At 36.7% G+C, this 19,970-nt stretch overlaps 1 protein-coding gene across 1 annotated transcript; it reads left to right on the forward strand.

Annotated features, from left to right (window-relative positions):
• Positions 1 to 771: 771 nt before the first annotated feature.
• LOC127796295 (ferritin-like catalase Nec2) lies at positions 772 to 2,099 on the forward strand. Its single transcript, XM_052328366.1, has one exon. It carries the CDS (start codon positions 897 to 899, stop codon positions 1,869 to 1,871), a length of 975 nt encoding a protein of 324 aa, XP_052184326.1. The 5' UTR covers positions 772 to 896; the 3' UTR covers positions 1,872 to 2,099.
• The last annotated feature ends 17,871 nt before the right edge of the window (positions 2,100 to 19,970 follow it).

Here is a 19,970-nt window from a genome sequence, read left to right on the forward strand (position 1 = left end):
TTTCTCCCTCTGCCACGTGGCTCCCCGTCCTTTTAGTTGTCCTGTCGAAGTTCTCTGACTCTCCCTCCCACAAGACCGACCGACAAAATATTGAATATGTTAGGTTATTACAAATGTTCTGTGGGAGGGAGACTCCATGACTATGTAAATTGTCGGTTCGCTACAAATTAAATTGATTAAAAAAATTAAATTGATTTAATTAATTAACAAAATCGAATAAATTAAAAATTAAAAAATTCAAACAAAAATAAAAAATTAAACCGATTGAATAAATTAAACAAATATATATAAAAAATAAAATCAACAAAAGACTGAATAAATTAAAACAATCGAATTATCGACACAATTAAAAATCACAAAAATAATTATCAATATCATTTTAAAGTTTGATTGGTTCAATTAATTTGATTATTTTAATTAAAAAAATTAAACCTAAACTGAATATATAATTTTTTATGAAAAATTAATTGAATTTACTCAGTGTAAGAAAAAAATTGAACAAAACTAACAAGTTGGATCCATTCAATTTGATTAGTTTTGGTAGATTGAACTTTTACTCTGCTCTAATGTACTCTATAAATTTTACTTATAATTTTTGTTTGATTAATGCCAATATTTGATATTAAGAAAAAAATAAATTTTACATTTTGCCCGGTTTATATATATATATATATTTAAGATATTGTATTTTAAATGAGTCTGTACTATATATTCATATATATAGATGCGTTACGTTAAGGATAATGATCACCAGACCAGGGCACATTACATATATATATAGAGAGAGAGAGAGAGAGAGAGAGAGAGAGAGAGAGAAATACTAAGCGGCAAAGAGAAAAGGAAAACGCACACGTCCACTCATTACCAACCAAGATATATCCTCAGCCCAGCTGGAGATGAGAACATTTATGGCGTCTACGTTCTCCATTTCCACCGCAGCTGTTGTAGTGATCTCCTTCCTCTTCGTCTTCCTCCTCCTTCCTACGTCGACCTTGTCGTCGTCTTCTTCTTCTTCTACTAATCATTCTCGCCGCTTCTCAGCACTCCCGGGCAGCGATGTGGATCTCTTGGAGTTCCCTTTGAATTTGGAGTTCCTGGAAGCCGAGTTCTTCCTATGGGGAGCTCTGGGCGTGGGCCTCGACAGGGTCGCTCCGTCGCTGGCCAAGGGCGGCCCGCCGCCCCATGGGGCCAGAAAGGCCAGGCTCGACCCCTTCACCCGCGACGTCATCCTCCAGTTCGGCTACCAGGAAGTCGGCCACTTGAGGGCCATCCAGCGGACCGTGCCGGGATTCCCAAGGCCGCTGCTCAATCTCAGCGCCGAGGCATTTGCAGAGGTGATGAACAGCGCCATGGGACGGACACTGCATCCGCCATTCAATCCTTACGCCAACGGAGTTAACTTCCTGCTGGCCTCCTACGTGATTCCTTACGTTGGGCTCACAGGCTATGTCGGAGCAAATCCGAACCTCCAAAGCCCGGCCGCCAAGAGGCTCGTGGCGGGGCTGCTGGGAGTGGAGTCCGGGCAGGACGCCGTCATCCGAGCTCTGCTATACAGCCGGGCGGCGAAGGTGGTGAGGCCGTACGGATTCACGGTGGCGGAGTTCACCAACAGGATATCGGAGCTGAGGAACAAGTTGGGGATGATGGGAGTGAAGGACGAAGGGCTCGTGGTGGCGGCTTTTCAGGGGGCGGAGGGGAAGATCAGGGGCAATGTTCTCGCCGGCGACAGGGAGTCTCTGTCGTATGCCAGAAGCCCCGAGGAAATACTCAGAATAGTATACGGCGATGGAGACGAGCATGTCGCCGGCGGGTTTTACCCCAATGGAGCTGATGGCAGAATTGCCAGATCTTTTCTACAGAGCGGGGCATGATGACGTAAGATCGTGACAAAATTAAAATTAAGCTTTACTAATAATTAATTTAAAACTATTTGTAGCAAAGTATCTCTATGTGTGTGTGTGTGTGTCAAAATGTTATATATATATATATATATATATGTGTGTGTGTGTGTCTCATCGATCAATAAGTTTGAAGCCATTCCTGTAATAATTAATAATATGGAATAATAATTATATAAGTAAGTGTACTTTTTTCTTCTTCATCTTCTTCTTTCATAATCCATCTCACGGGAGGAGGACAGGAGCAATTAATGCTTGCTTGATTTCTTATTAAAGAAGAATAGTTATGTGTGTGTGTGTCTCAACACAAACAATTAATTGCCTCTCCAGTTATATTAATTGTAAATTATTACTTGTTAGAATTGTAACTAATAACCATAAGATATCACACGTTAAGTTAATACCCCGTCATTAATTAATATTGACTACAATGACTAGGGTAGGGTAAATTTTTCATACATTTTCTTAACTTTGACTATTTGATTCCAACACTCTAATTACTACTTAAACAACTTTTCAAAATTAATTACAGCACCGACACCCTTTAAACTTTTATTTTTGACTCTTTCAATAAAGTTAAGAGGTCAAGTCAAAAAAACCTAAGTTTCAAACTTAATATTATTAGTTGTTGTGTTGTTTTCTTTCATGTGGAAATATTTTTCACCTGGAGCATCCACTAGGAGAAACAGGTGATATAAATAGATATAGAAATAATTTTTGTACTAAGATCAATTTATCTCACGATATAGTGGTTCTAGTCAGTCTACATCTAGTATGTTGTCTAATACTATTCTAGTTTTTCCTTCCCAAATTAGACACAGAGTTTGTCGTATCATCTATACCTACATCTCAAATTTTCCTCGCGTGAACTTCACGTGTATTAATTTTACAGTGACAGATTAACAAATGAAGCAAAAGAAGAAGACAAAAGCAGAAGACGTGCAAACAGTAAAAGTCTCCGCTTCTTCAATTTATTTCCTCCCCAAAATAGTCACCGCCTCACCCACACCCCCCTTTAGTCTGCCAGCCACGTAGCACCCAATTGGAATGGCAGTTGAGTGATCAAGAGTTGACTTTTGCCACCCTTGAGAGTTGACTTTCACCAGGAAAGAGTCAACTTTTCTAGCTTCATGGTCAACATTTGACTAGTGATCTCCTGAGACGCTCCGGGCATAAGATGTGGTTACCAAACACGATACTATATGGTGTGTGACTTTTTAAATTCACTACATGTTAGTAATCAGATAACATCGAAACCCCTTTCAGTACCAGCCAACCCCTTAACATGTCATAGGAATCTCTTCATATCCCAATGACGATCCGAGAGTTCCTAAATAGCGCCTAGCTGCGGTTCAAGACAATATAAGTGGCTGTGAAATTTCACTTCAAGTGAATCTATTATGGCTGAAGATTACCGTATGCTATAATCCTTCAATCACCTAAGGTCCTGACTAAGCGAGAGCCATGAAGTGATAAACTCAAACTCAGTAACTATGTATTCGAGTTTGTAAATGTGACTAGATGACACCTCAGGAAACTTTTTTCCTAATATTCAATCTGCCTTTACTAGAGACTGTCCTGTCACACTAATAGTAGATTATACAGGACGTTCACCCATCAACTATTAACGAGGGTGATGGATCTTATCCCCAACACCTGATGACAAGACCATTATCCACCATGCCATGTGGTTTATCTACCTTTACATTCGGCTGGTTGTTCCTCAACAACCACTCGCAAGTCTACTAGTGACATCTTATGTCACGTGGCATGTGACACACCACCCTCCTATCATTGTCTCATACTGAATGATGTAGTAACCTCTATGCTAGTCCATACTTGACTAATCGGAGTGCCCATCCAAAGAATTTAAGGACTAGAAATAGTTTAAGACATCCTGTTACCAGATAATCCTGTCACACAGTCTTAACATCTTGAGAATAAGATTCTTAAACAGAATATCTAGGAACTCATTCATGTGTTAAACGAGAGAGCTCATGAATGAAGAAACTTGCCTTTCACAAATATATACAAAGATACAATAAATGTGACCAGTTACACGCCCGCTAAATGTCATCCAAATCTAGTATTAGGGCATACAACACTAACACTCTCCCACTTACACTAATGTTAATTTAGATCACATGTACATCTAGTTCTTCACCATTAATAGATATTAGAGTCCCATCTTCTCAAGATGTTGGTCTAGTTGTAACTAAATCATAGCCTTGGTGAGTGGGTCAACAATATTATCCGTTGAATCTACTTTCTGCAACTGCACGTCCCTACATGTCGTAATCTCTCGAATCAAGTGAAACTGACGTTCAATGTGTTTGGACTTTTGATGAGATCAGGGTTCCTTAGCCTGAATAAGCTACCCAGTATTATCACAATACAATGGGATTTCCAACTCGACAGATGGAACCACACTAACCTTCAAAAGAAACTTCTGGATTCAAATAGCTTCTTTAGCAACATGGTATGCTGCCACATACTCGGCTTTAGTAGTGGAATCTGCTGTGATTTCCTACTTGGAACTCTTCTAGCTTGTTGACCCAAGTTGCTTATATTAATTCAGTTTTCATTATTAACAAAGATAGTATTTTCAATATACAAATTATAGTGTTTTGATAATTGACAAAAAGAATATTTTTAAATATATTAATTGTAGTACTTAATTATTTTTTATTGACTTATAAAATATTTTTCATAGTATATGTATTACCAAAAATATTATTTTCTATTAAAATTACTTTTTAAGTAATTTTAAAAAGTATAAAAATTTTATATAAAAATATTTGACCATTGCTACAATAATCTGACCATTGCTACAGTGATCACTACAGTATTTTTCAGACACCTATAAATAGCCTCAAACTTGTTTTAGAGATCAAGAATTGCACATATTATATATCCAAATCACTCGCAAGCTCCCAAACACTCTAAAGTAAAAATCTAAGCAATCCTAGGCTCTTAGCGCTTCGTTGTACATCCATGGAAGATCCACAAGCCAAGAGAAAAAAAGCATTTCAAGTTTTCTACAACAAATCCAAATTTCTCTAACCGATGTCACTAATTTAATTATTTATATTTCATTGGCTTGTATATTTGTGCTTATACTATAAGAAAACAGTCAATTTGATATGGATTTAGAGGCGGATTTTGAGATTGATTTTGGTCGTCGCAAAAACCTCCGTCGCTAAATTTGAGACGGATTTACAGATGATTTTTGAGACGAATTTAGAGACGGGTTTTTTTCATCTATGTTTGAGATGGATTTTGAGACAGATTTTTTCCATCTCTATTTTGTCGACATTCAGAATTGGTCGATCGTGATTTGTCAGCTCGCACTAGTGTAATGGATCCAAGAGGGAGGAAAAGAAAGGGGTTATCTGGTTCGGTTTTTTGCTCCACCGGCTGGTCTGCCCCTACAAATACTTTGATGCTCAAGTAAGTAAGCGAGTAAGGAAAATGCAGAGTACCAGTAAGTTGGTAGGAAAAAGCTTACCATGGCTCTGTAAAGAGCTGGTTGATATATGGGAGGAGGAGATGTCCTTATGCATGTGTTGTACGTCTGTAGGTGATAAGACATAATAGCCAACGTCGGCGCCCGCGGAGGCGTCCATGCAGTGGCAAGGTGCCAACGGGACCCTCATTAATGTGAATGGAATTCGTCATTAATGAGAATGGGATCTAAGATGGGCGTGCGAAAATCCATAAGTGGCTGTAATGATGTTGTTGCCAGGGGCCAGGATGGGACCGACATGGGCCGAGAGGATGGGACCAGGTTAGCCTAGCTAGGACGGCTTCTAGCCCATTAACATTCTCTAGCATTTGACCCTTTTGTTATGCGAGCTAATTGGTTAAGTTAGCGAGCTGCACGAGTTGCTGGGAACTCACTCGTGTAAAGCCCACTTGGTCCGGCAATCTGAGCTAGGGCTTTAGCAACGTGTGAGCTTGCTTCGACAAACTCAGTTCAGGGTCTACTAGGCTTCATGCGATTGGGCCGACCTATTGGGTCGAACCCAACCCATAAGGAGTAGAACGGGAAATACCTGTAACAGATTTAGAAACGGATTCTGAGACTAATTCAATGTAATTTAGAGATGGATTTTTTTCATCTCAAAATCCGTCTCAAATATAAATTTAATTAAAAAAATAATTAATATTCCTACCACAATATAAATCATGCATAAATATATAAACCTAATATACACAATATTAAATCCATATAATATTAAATTCATACAAGAAATCCATACAATATTAATAAGACGCATCGTCCATGAATAATAAAAATAATACAATGTAATATCTATCCATGGCAATGACAGATCCTCTTAATGATCTAAAGGATTTGAGAGCGGCAGCGATAAAGAAGGGTCATGTAATCTTCCTTTTATGGTTGACAAATGATGGTGAAATGGTTCCATAGCTGCGCTAATAGCTTGTTGAATTTGGTATGCTAGTGAGATCGACGACGACTGTGGAGGCGATGGCGGCGGCGATGGTGACAACACATGATAGGAACCATGGATGACATGTGCTTTTGACCCCATCCCAAACACCTGACCCTTCTTTTTCCCGCTTACAACCTCCAACCATAATGATGTCTCATCAAAAGCTGGCTGCGAGGGCTGTCCAGCAGCGTCACTATCTTCAAAAGGTCAACTGCCGATGATTGTGATGATGCATCATGTTTTCGCGTCTGGAAGTCAGCCTGCAAGCATATATATACATGGGATAAGTTGTGCTATCAAAAGGTCAGTTAAGCGTAATAGAATATAATAAGACACAAGTATTGTTGTATATTTACATAAGTTTTCTCGGATCTACTATCAACAAATCTCGAATGATCTTTTCTTTGGTGCATCGCAATGAATAACTCAACATGTGTAGGTGGGTGACCAAATAGATTAGACTGCAAGGGGAAAAATAAAGTGTTCATGCAACCATACTTACTTTTAAAATGTAATTAAATAAAATGAAAATAACAAAAAATATCAAATATTACCAGTCTTTTCTTATGCTCAGACATGGGGATGAAACCACAAGTATGCTTACTACCTCTGACATCTGAGGCCCAATTTTTCTTGGCCTTTTTCTAATTTGTTCTTAAATTTTGGAGTATTCCAATACTCCTTGAGTGATTCAAATACAACAGTACACATCCAAGATGGTTTTTTTGTTAAGTCCCTCCTCACACGGAACAAAAGGTCTATCAAATGATTAGAGGCCGCCTTTTCAAAATTTATCCTTATTTGATTTTCCAATTCACTCTCCCAAGACCAGTTTTTCTATAATGTCAATATAAAAAGCAAAGCAAAAAAAAATTAAAAGCTAAATTAATTTGTCCTAATCCAAACTCCTACAATTTGCAAATGTAAACTACCAAATTATTGATTTTTTTTGTTGTAAACACGTGTAATGAATAATAAAGCTATTCTGGATGTTATCAAACCTTAAATACCAGATTCCAAGAATGCCCATCAACAAAAATCTAAATGCCAATCCTATAAACTGCTATTTTCCAAAAAACCAATTAAAATGCACTTCATCTAGAATCAAGATCAATGACCTTCAAGGTTTAGTTTTTCAACAACTTAAAGAAAGTTATAAACAAGTTACTTAATTTATTTATATGCTAACAGTATTCTCGAGATCTATGTTGGAAAAGTTATTTCTTAAAAAGTGAAGTGTTGAGTAGGGAATAAATCCCCCAAGCAGGTTCTTTAGTTGTGGTTTGGTGAGCATGGCAATATGCATATTTCTTGAATAATTCTCTAACTTGATTGAGCATATTATTAACACTAGGCATGAAGATTTTCCTACCTATTTGTTTCATTAAGAAAAGAAATGGAACTTAACATGTTGTTTAATAACTCTAATTTGTTTTTAAATTTTTGTATATTTTACTCCTCTCCTACATTTCTTGCCTTGTGTCATTAGAGGTGGGAGGAAGAAAATGAAATGAAAAATGTGAAAATACCTTTGTCTTGTATTCGTTGTTTTCCCCAAAAGTTTTTGAAATTTTTGAAAGCAAAAACAATCTATAAACATTATTTTTGTTTTCAAAATAATGAAAACGAAAACAAATTATTGAAAATTAAATGGGTACCAAACGGGCCCATCAGTTGTGTATGGTTAAGACGGGGTTTGAGATTCTGGATTGGCATTGAAAAAAAATTTTGAACCTTAAACCATGCATTACACCATTGATGATATTGTTTCTGACCAGTAAGGTCAGAACAAATGTGGAGATGAATGGAGTTAATGACGTTATATATTATGTATCGCTCTCATATCACCTTGTTAGGGAATAAGTCAAATACAAAATTAAATTATGTAATGTCCACGCAAGATCAAAGTCACAGACATGCAGATTTAATGTGGTTCGATAATGAGGTCCATGAGTGAACGAGGAATAATTCTTTTCTTTTCTTTTCTTTTTTGTGAATAACACGTTACAAAAAGAGATAAACTCACATTCTCTCTTAATTTGAAAAGCCTAATATACTTGAACACTTGAACTTATTTTCTTTTTAAGATTCTATAATATTCACACTTAATGCCTTGACACAAATTAGACATTTAGATTTGGGCTCTATTTATAAAAGAGAAAAAGATAGGTCAAAAAAATCCAAATCTCGTTGAGTTTTGGGTTATATTGCAATCCTATATCCAAGTCTCTTAGTTTGGATTGAGTAATTGAAATTTGGATTCAAGACAATCTTAACAGTATACATGTAAGAAAAGGTATAGATAAGTGGTGATATAGGATACTAGATTGGTTGAAGTATTTTAGTTTTGACCTTCTCCCAACCCTCACAAAGCAAAGAGTCTTAGGCATTGGGGACACATGCAGATTTTGGTTTTGACTTTCTCTCCCCCTTTTGAAAAGTTACTTTTGTAAACAGCCCCTTTAGATTAATTTGCTTAATTTTATGATTGTTCTGTTTGATGTCCTTAATATCAAATTTCTATTTCTTTAGATCACGGACTTGCTTGTTAATATTACCAAGCATGCCCTAAAGCCTATACACTGATTACTGATTGAAGAAGAAAAATAAAAGCTATTAAAGAAGTTCAATGTATAAGAGACAAGTTTTCTGCTGAACCAAATATTGTTGTCGACACCTGAGAAAGGTTTTCTACTATTTAAGCAGTTCTCAATTTGTTTTGTGATGTCTATATGTATATAGACAGGGCTTCCATGCTTCTCCATCAGATGGGTGGGACAACACACCTGGCTCCTGTGGGTTTTCATAGTGCCACTCATCTCCCCAGCTGTTGTTGTCGACACGTAAAGCCTCTAGAGCCTAGGTGTTATAAGTAAATACCACATCCGTTTAATTAGAGCATCATTTTGCCTCCCAGATCCTACCTTGCGGCTTGTATATCGTGGGGCATGACAAAAATTGCATTCGGTTGCATTAGTATCATCCTTAAAATAAAACATACACATATTAACACAGCAATCGATTTGTTGGAACCCAATGCCCAACTTAGAAACCATTTTCTTTATCTTGTAAAAGTCCTTGGGCATCTGGTTGCCTTCGGGCATCAAGTCATTTATTAGTTGCACCCAAACATTACAACATTGCTTAGGTAAGTTGAAATCAACCTTAATGCTAAGCATGCTCACTGCTGTAGAAAGTTCGGTGTGAGTAGTGCAACCATCATAAGTAGGTGTTCTTGCATTATACAACATTTCATAAAAGTCTTGCGCATCTACATTGGGTTCTTCTTCTTCTTCTTCGTTCTCCAATGTATGGCCTCTAACAGAAAGACCTGCACCATCCATCACCATTGCATCATATGCATTTGGATTATCCTCGTAAACCCCTTGTGCTTTATTATATGCACCAGTCTTCGTTCGGACTTGGGATTCCATGGGAGGCTCCTCTTTCCCATGGCATGTCCAGTAATAGTAATGGGCCATGAATCGCTTTTGATAAAGATGCAACTTCACATTATCCACATTTAGAAATTTTTTACATCGACACTTAACACACAGACACCTTAAGGTCTCATCATCCCACGTGAACTGTGGCCGGACACATACGTAATGTATGAAACTCTCAACTCCACATATGAACTCATTTGTTATCCCTCGACAATTAGGTGCCACTTTGCTATACATCCATGCTCGTTACTCACGTATGCCCATAATCTGTAATAGATTCGCATCAATTCTTAGCGCACATCAAAACTCTCAATCCCTGTGGCTAATATATATAATAACCCCTTAGCCATATATATACAAGGATAATTACAATAATTTTTTTTATTTAAGTTTTTTTAATCTTTTTCCACTGAACCACTCCTTATAACTCCTTAAAATTTAAAGGTTGGGATCTATCCCATCAGAAAATGAGTCGTCATATGACCACTAGCAGACGCATTTACTCACGGTACGAAATTTTCGCAACATCTAAACGCAATTCTCTAGATGCACAATAAGGATTATGTGCCAATTCATACGAGTTACACTCAATTTGAGTCAATCGCATGAATCAAAACATATTCCTATGCAACTGGAGAACAACGTGAGATGCTACCGAATTTTCGTATCATGCATGAGTAAATTAATACATATCCGTTGGGCACACAACACGACATCAAATTTTCAGACTGTCCAGCTAGACAATTTAGTGACCCCCCCCCCTTAATTCTCCCTGTTTAATTATTTATGTCTTTTAATTCTCTTAATTTAAGAGGAGATCAATATTGTCCTTAAAGTTGTAAATAAATTATACATACATACACATAGTACACACTAATAGAGGTGGACACCGGCAATGGAGGAGGCAACAGACAATGGAGGCGCAAGTGGAAAACGATGGCGATAAAAAAACTATGTGCGACAAAGAAGAGGATCATAGGTTTCATTAATTAGGGTTTCAATTTCGTCCAACTGATAAAATTTTATCATTAGATATTGATAAATTATAAATAATTATTAAAAAAATATTAATATAATATATATATTAAATAGAAAAATGGTTGTTATATATATATATATATGTTTTTGTGTGAAAAAAATCAATCAAAACTAGAATGCAATCATAATTGGATTAATTACTTAATTGGGCAATTAAACTCGGTACTCAATGGATTGAACCTGGTAGTCATTGTCATCGATCGTGCCAGCTGCCGTCGACTCCATCGCCATTAGCTACTGACGAAGACGCTATTGTCGTTGTCATTACATCTGTTCATCTTTTTTAGCCATATCTAGACGACCATTCATCTTATTTGATTATCATAGCAGCTGCCTTCGTCATTCGCCTCTTTGCCAATCGTTTCCTCCTCACAATCGCCATCTACCACTTCACTGCCCTCGTTGTTGACCGTTTCTTTCCTCGTTAGTCACCTTTGTTTTGTTTTCAGTCAAGATTTGCCTTCATCGCATCTGTCAGTCACTGATGACCATCGCTCCCTCTCTTGTTGTCGGTCAATCTCACATTGTCAATTGTCTAGGCCTTATACTCGTCGTTGTCTGTCCTTTGTTGCCGTCAATCATAACCCATCCAACCCTTCATCCACCATTAATGAGCAAGTTGCCTCCTCAGATCTTGGACATATGCCACCTAATTCATCTCTCACTCACGTCAACCACGCATAATTTCACAGGTGGTGTTGAATGTATAATGATTTAAATATTTAATTTATGTTATCTTTTTGATATCTTTTTTACATTATGACACGAATTTGTAAAACTTTAGTGTAGATTGTTATTACGAATGATGAATTTAAGTGTTTAAATAAATATTTTTAAAATTGACACTGTAATGTTACCTTATTTGAAAATTGGAGTGTTATTGACCTTTCTTCTATTAAAAAAAGATTAGGGGTTTTTGGGGGTAATTTGATGTGACATATTGGGTGTAAAAATAATATAATTTGGAGATACTGTACATGTGTTTATAAGAAAGCTTAAATAATGTTTACCCTTAAAAAAGAAATAATGAGTTTGCAATTAAATGAAGCTTTAGGAAATAGTAATGTCTGGAATTATGACCGATGATGGTGTTTTTAGTCATATGATGCTTTTGAAAGTATCATATAATTGATGACATTGTTATCAATCATGAATCTTACTATTATGTTTTAGTAAAATTTCAATTGAATATAGAAGAACCCAAGAAGGAAGGAAATCAAGACCAATAGGAGAAGTGGGTCAAAAATGGGTTTACATTACAATAGCCAATAGCCAGGCATGAGGCATCCAATCCAAGCCCTTTAATCCTTTGACATCAACGACTCACATCCACTCATCATCGTCATTATCGATAACCTAACACTTAGAAGGGTGGGCATTAAATGACCCTTGCTATCCATGTTGAAATTTTTAGAATTGCTCAGTACTTAGTAGTTAATTCGGGTGGCCATTTTGAGTCTTAAATTCATTTAACCGAAGTAATATGCTATTCATATCTGATAGATAAATATAAATCGTGGTGATGTGATAATTTATATGAAAATATTTAATTGAAGAAGATAAAAAGACAGTTCAATAAATTTTATTTTTTCTATTTTTAAATAAATATATAATATTAATTAAATATTTTTAAATAGATTGTCACGTTAATGTTATTCATCTCTAAATAACATTATTCTTAAATGAGAGGTATCATCAGGTGACAAAATAAGATAAGATAAAATCATAGTATTGGGCCATCATCGACTAGTCAGCCCTATTCAAAAGCACAGCCTTTAGGGGTTGAATGTCATTGGCCATCATTGACCAGTTAGCCATATTCAAAAGCACAGCCTTTAGGGGTATCATCAGCCACATGTCTAGGTGGTGTTGAATATATAATCGTAAATATTTGGGGGATATTTACATATATAAGGATTATGTGCTTAATTAATTGCTTATTCATTTGTGTGCAATTATGGAAAAATATTTGTAATCATTTAAATTTATTGTGGATTGTATTGATTTTCTAGAACTGTTAAAAAACTAGGAGTCTATCTAGTTTCAAAGGTAAGTTAGGGAGAAAACCTTGGTGGTGGTTTTCCTAAAACCCGTTGTAACTAAGAGTGTATCTAGTTTCCAATGTGAGCTAGGGAGAAAATGTAACACTCCGTTTTCTAGACGTGTTATAACTTAGAATAATTATGGGATAATAAATTTTTCTTTCAAACTAATTGCTAAACAATATCATTCCTTATATTCATTCCAAAATTTTCATTCATCTATCTCGAATGAGAATTATCATAAACATCAAATGCTGAAGCTAAGAATCGAACCTAACTTTAATATTAACCATAAATAAGGTTATACATCATCATTCCTCAAAATGTTCAGAATTCAAAGTAACAAAACCTAAATACATATGCTATATAACATACAATAAAATACATCATGCACTTTGCTAAGTGTCATTTCATGCCTCATTCATCATTGTTTATGCTACAATCTCCATCTGGAATGTTTGAATGCTATAATCTCCATCTGAAATGTTTGAATATTCTAGGGGCAAAGCCCATGTTAGATGATAAATCATCTAAGTAAAGGTATAAAATTCATATTTCATGCATAGATGCAATATGAAAAATGTCATCTTTCCTCTAGTTTGAGTCGACTGCACCCAATTACTACTCTCCATTTTACAACCTCCTTATCAAGTCGAGGTGTATAGGGGCACCCTTAGTAGAGCAGTGGTGCCAATTCCTAATCTCAAACCTCATGTAATGCATGACCAATAATGTTATTGTGTACATGACCACATTTCATCATAGCATGTAAATGCAATCTACATGACATATTCACATAAGGCATGACAACAAGATAAAACCATTTACATAAAATCGGGTTTAGGGTCGGACGATTTACCTAAAACATATCTTAGAATCTTGATTCTCGTGTCAGGCTTCTAACATAATCAATTCGAAACCTCAACATACCCTACCCATCATATTTATTCAAGAATATCAATATTCTATTTTTCTTAATTTCTTATAATTTTCTCAAATTTTCTCCCACTTTTTCCTAAAGATGTCAAAAGGGCCGGCCCAGCCCGGCTCGGTTTAGTTCGAGTCAGCCCACGGGCTTTTTAAACGGGTCGGGCTAACCCGTTTACTAAAAGGGCCAGGCCCAGTCCGACTCTTTTTGCTGTGGGTAGGGCCCGGCCCGGCCCGGCCCGACCCACGGCCCCATTGTAGGGGGGCCGGGCCCAGTTAGCCCATGGGCCTAGCGGGCTCATGGGCCTTAGCCCACAAGGCCTAGCGGGCCGGGCTCGGTGGGCCTGGCCCACAAGCCCTGGTAAGCCAGGCCCACCGAGGCCAACCCTTTTTTAAAAAAAATATATTTAAAAAAACAATAATACATATATAAATATCAAAATAATGCATATATAAAAATCAATTTTTTTTTCTTTTTAAACAATTTTCTATCTTAAGTTTTAAATATTATTTCATCATTTTATATTTCAAAATTCTATGTACCTTGCAAACTTTCTTGTGAATTGATATGAAAAATAATGCACATAAAAAAAAAATGTTTATTATTTATGTATATTGCGAAATGTAAATTTTTTAGCATTCAATATCAATAATTAATAAAAAAATAACATAATTAAACAAATAAATGAGCAAGGACTATTGAGAATAACATAAGGTCCCAACGGGCCGAGCCCAGTAGGCCACGAGCTGGGCCGGGCTGGGGCCTTAAACGGGCTGGGCCGTGGGCCCAAATTCTTTGGCCCGGCCTGGCCCCCTATTGCTACGTCGCTCACCCTGCATTTATCACTTTTTGTATTTTTCTTTCACTAATTCAGCTGATTTAGCAACTAATTATGTTCACAGATAGGATGAGGCGTTTAGACTCGCCAGTGCACGAGTGTGATTGTAGCAGAAAATTTATATGTAATTTTTCCGGGCAAGACCGGGTCGACTCACAGGGAGATTACTCATGGAAGGAGATAACCACGCCAGTTCTTTTGATTAACGGAATAATAAAATGAGATAAAACTAAATGTGATATAACTGTAATCTGGAAATGGAGAGATCTTGAGTCAAGACAAATCTGGTGCCAAACCCAACTGATTCACCATATAGCTTTCTGCGATGTAACTAGCAGCTCAAATAGCTCGGCCCCTAGAATATTGGGATGGTATGAGTTGTAGTTTTGATTGTTCCCGTAATAGGTTCCACTTTGATTTTGATTCTGTCTTCCCTCAAAATTGTGTGAATTATTGTTATTAGTCTGCCTATACAATACCTCCTTGAAAGCAGGTAGAGTAGGGCATTCTTCAGTTGCATGATCCATTGTTTCACACACAGCACATTTCACTTCCACTTGTTTAACAGATTGTACCTTTTTGGGCTCCATATTTTCAACCTTTTTTGTTAAGGCAGTTAGTCTTGCATTTAGATCATCATTCTCACTCAACTGGTATCTACCTCTTGGTTGTGGATTTTCCCTTAGATCAAATGAAGATGTTGGGCCAGCTTCCCAATTTCTTGTATTTTCAGCCAATGTGTCAAAGAAGTGAAACACTTCTTCTAGAGTTTTCTCATAGAATTCTCCATTACACATTGTAGAAACCAACATTTTTAATTGGGGCGTGAGTGAGTCATAAAAGAAACTGACCACTCGCCATTGCTCAAAGGCATGGTGCGGACAAGTGTGGAGAAGATCTTTGAATCTTTCCCACGCTTGGGCAAAATTTTCACTTGATTTACAGGCGAAGTTCATGATTTGTCTTTGAAGAGTAGCGGTTCTGTTGGCAGGAAAATATTTTTTCAAAAAAGTTGCTTGCATTTCTCTCCAAGTTCCTATAGATCTAGGTAGGAGAGTGCCTAACCACATTTTTGCCTTATCTTTCAGTGAGAATGGGAAAAGTTTTAACCTTACAACATTCTCATTTACTGTATGGTCCATGCAAGTGCTACATACTTCCTCGAATTCCTTCATATGAGTATATGGATTTTCAGAATCCATACCATGGAATGTGGGCAACAATTGGATTGTGCCAGGTTTGAAATTGAACCTATGGTGATTTATGGGAAGGATGATACACGAGGGTGTTGTCTGTCTTGGAGGGTGAAGGTACTCTCTAAGAGGTCTAATCAATTCCTGATCAACAGGTTCAGGATCACCATGGTCACTCCCATGTTCAGACATGTTTGGTTGAGCCATAAATGAGTGTGGTAATGAAAACTCAAAATCAGATGGAGTACTTTCTGAATGTAACACTTGTTCAACCACTCTACCGGATCTAAGTCTCATACACCAGACCAAACTGACAGAGAAGAGAAATTAAAGAACAGAAGTAAAAGAAAAAGGACTAGGGATGATTATTTGGCTTACCTTAATCTCCCCGGCAACGGCGCCAAAATTTGCTGCGTCGCTCACCCTGCATTTATCACTTTTTGTATTTTTCTTTCACTAATTCAGCTGATTTAGCAACTAATTATGTTCACAGATAGGATGAGGCGTTTAAACTCGCCAGTGCACGAGTGTGATTGTAGCAGAAAATTTATATGTAATTTTTTCGGGCAAGACCGGGTCGACTCACAGGGAGATTACTCATGGAAGGAGATAACCACGCCAGTTCTTTTGATTAATGGAATAATAAAATGAGATAAAACTAAATGTGATATAACTGTAATCTGGAAATGGAGAGATCTTGAGTCAAGACAAATCTGGTGCCAAACCCAACTGATTCACCATATAGCTTTCTGTGATGTAACTAGCAGCTCAAATAGCTTGGGTTTTCAACCATTAAATGTACTACTGAGATGATGATAACTCTTTGCTCAAGCAACCTCCATACTTGACATGGAGACTCTAAGGTAAGAAGCTATCATAAATCAGTGTATAAATAATGTTTTGACAAAATAATTGCTCGGGGCTTGGGTATGAGAACGTTTCCAGGTCAAGCAGCCCCCATACATGGCATGGAGACTCTAAGTTAGGCGTACGAACCAATCCAAGCCTGAGGTTTTCGTTAATAACATTTCCCAAACTGCTTTTGCTTTTGTTACTTTGACATATGGAGTTCTGTTATATTGACTCATCAGTGGCTTTGGGCACCATCTTTGCCTTAACCCAAGAATCGAATTAGCCACACATCTTCATAGGAAGTGCACGACTAAAACTAATCTCTACAGATGAATACACGATTCGTAAAGAAAATAAACTGAGACAACAGATAAGAACTCGGTAAACTACTGCTGTATTGATTACTGAAACGAACTACAACTTGAAGCAGAAATTAAGATGGACTTGTAATATAGAGCTCAGAATTAGCAAGAACAACTAGAGTAACTGAAGTGCTATATGCAAAGAAAGAAATACAGACAAGAACAAAAGTAGGAGAACAGACAAAAGGAAAAGAAAAAAACTCTCCACTTTCCAATGATCTTCTCTTTTTTGTGTTGTTTTTCTTAGTATCTTCTGCCCTCGCCAACCTCTGATTCCAAAGAATGTTGGTCCCTTTTTAAGCTTATGGCGCATGGAAGTGGGGACCATTTGTTGAAAAGTTGTTCAAAAAGTTGGTTGAATTTACCTTAGAGCCACCGCGTGTATTTGCGCATGTCAGAATTTTTGTTCGGCTACTCATTCGAATGACTAGTAGAGATATTCGAATGCTTACTGAGTTTCTTTTGGCTGATCGACTCATTCGAATGAATTTTAGTCCTATTCGAATGAATTTCATGCTTTACTGTTCCTTACACGGCGATTTTCTCGGTCATTCGAATGCAATAGTACTTTCATTCGAATGAATTTCTAATTTTTCTCTTGACTTCTTCATTGCATTCGGATGACTCGGGAAGCATTCGAATATGGAATTCCTTGGGTTGCTTCTCATTCGAATTACTCAGCCTTCATTCAAATAGATTTCCTTTCTTCTTCAACTTCATTCGAATGACTTGGATTTTATTCGAATATGTCTTCACTGCTTCCAAACGATGTGCTCATCCGAATTTCTTCTCATGCTTGGCTCATTCGAATGACTTGGCTTTTATTCGAATATGTCTTCACTGCTTCCAAACGATGTGCTCATCCGAATTTCTTCTCATGCTCGGCTCATTCGAATGACTTGGATTTCATTCGAATATGCACAATCTTATCTGGAGATCTTGATTTTTGTTACTTCTTATTCGAATTAGGCCAATCTTATCTGAATACATACCCGATATCTTGCATATTCGAATGTCTGAATGATTTATTCGAATGTTTGAGCAGCTCTCTTCTGTTTTGCTCCATATTTGAATACCTTTGAAGACTCATTCGAATGGCTTTGACTTTCATTAGGACACCTTTATTTCTTGACTTTTTATTCCTCTTTCAATCATGCTTTTGGAGAGTATGAGTCATTCTTTCATCTCTTTTCCTTCTTTTGGGCTGCGACACGCAATTCTGGAGATTTTAAGTCGATCAAATGGATTAGGAGGTAATAAAAACATAACAAATATTGCATTTTTTTAACATCAATCACACACCCCAACTTAAACATTGCTAGTCCCTTAGCAATCAAATTAAATGCACGAATGCTTCAACATTCACAAATTCATTGACAGTGCAAATCTCGTATGTGAGGCAAAAATGTATGGTCAGTAGCATAGGGACTTCGGACAATCAAAGGAATGTTTATTATTTGAACTTTTGTCTCGGGCATATTAGTTAAATCAATCAGCATATTACATTCAATTCTCTAAGCTTTGATTGCATACTTCACTGGCTATGTTTCTCTTTAATAAAATGTTCACTCAAAGTTGCTCTCAAGGATGTACCTCAATTTGGAGTGGATGCAAATCAAGTTCGAAGAGGTATCATCAATCGTCAAAAATGCTATTAAGGAAGGAAAGGACCTGACATAGCTTCATGATTAGAATAGCATCTCAATGAATAACATTTAAAAATAACCAAGTCTCCTTACTCTTGAAATTATATCATGAAATTGCATGATTGATAGAACCAAGAGGGATCTTTCTGGGAAGAAATGGGGCCACATGGTGATGTGGTACAACAAAGGGGATGATGGAAATCAAAAGAGTTATTAGGTCTCGGGAATTTTCCACTAAAAACTGAAGAAGTTTTTTTTTTTTTTTTTTTTTCGGTAAACTTGATACAGTAAAAAAAATAAAATGCACATGTGATGCATTCATGCATCAATAGCTGAAATCATATCAGGGCACCTAAATTCAGTTGGTCGTATCCGAACCTGAATCTAACTGTTATTCCAACTGATAATGAGCAAGCTTCCATTGCTTCACCCTCAATGGCTTCGGGGGGTGTTTTTAATGTCCCAGACCTAGAGACAACCATTTATCTTAAATGGTAAAGTGGTCTTTTAACGTCAGATTCCCAGACGATTTTCTTCTTCTTCTTCTTCTTTTTTTTTTTTTTAAACTACTGAGTAATTCCCGAGACCTAATCAATGGATAAAAAAAATAAATGTCAAGGCTAGGACCTGGACAGAGGGAATGATGCAACTGGTCATGAAGAGTTTTAATGGGCTATAAGTGGAAACTGATCAAAACAATAGGTTGATTGGCTCAAGTAGTAGGAAAATGATCCCTCTATGATGTTCCATAAATCAGCGTTATTCATTCAACTGGTTTCAAGCTTAGAGTCAGTTAAAATTAGCCGCGATCATTAAAGACACTCAAGGAAAAATGTTGTTTTGAAGCTATTGAAAGACAAGAGAATCAACAAAATATTTTATTGTATGAATAGGTGTTATTTCACTCAGAATAAAATGTTATGAAGCTCTAACACTTACTTTGGTAACAAATCTCCACTTAATTTGAGAATTTGGGCAAATTGCTGATCATTTCACATGTTTTGTATGCCATCCAACAAATGAACAGAAATAAAGCACCCTAAGTTGTCCTGGTCCTGGTTCTAAAGCTCATACAGTTCTGTTCTCAAATAAAAGATTATCATTCAAGTAACCAGTTGTGAATCTAAAGCATCGAGCACAATAACCTGAAGCATAGAGTAAGCAAAGTCATTTTTATTGACAAATGAAAATGTGATTAAACTTTGTAGTTCATAGGTACAGAAATTAAATATGAAGCATCAAATCCTATGACTACTCAGTGCCATCC

Source organism: Diospyros lotus, chromosome 3 (assembly GCF_014633365.1).
Source record: "Diospyros lotus cultivar Yz01 chromosome 3, ASM1463336v1, whole genome shotgun sequence".
Classification (NCBI taxonomy): Eukaryota; Viridiplantae; Streptophyta; class Magnoliopsida; order Ericales; family Ebenaceae; genus Diospyros; species Diospyros lotus.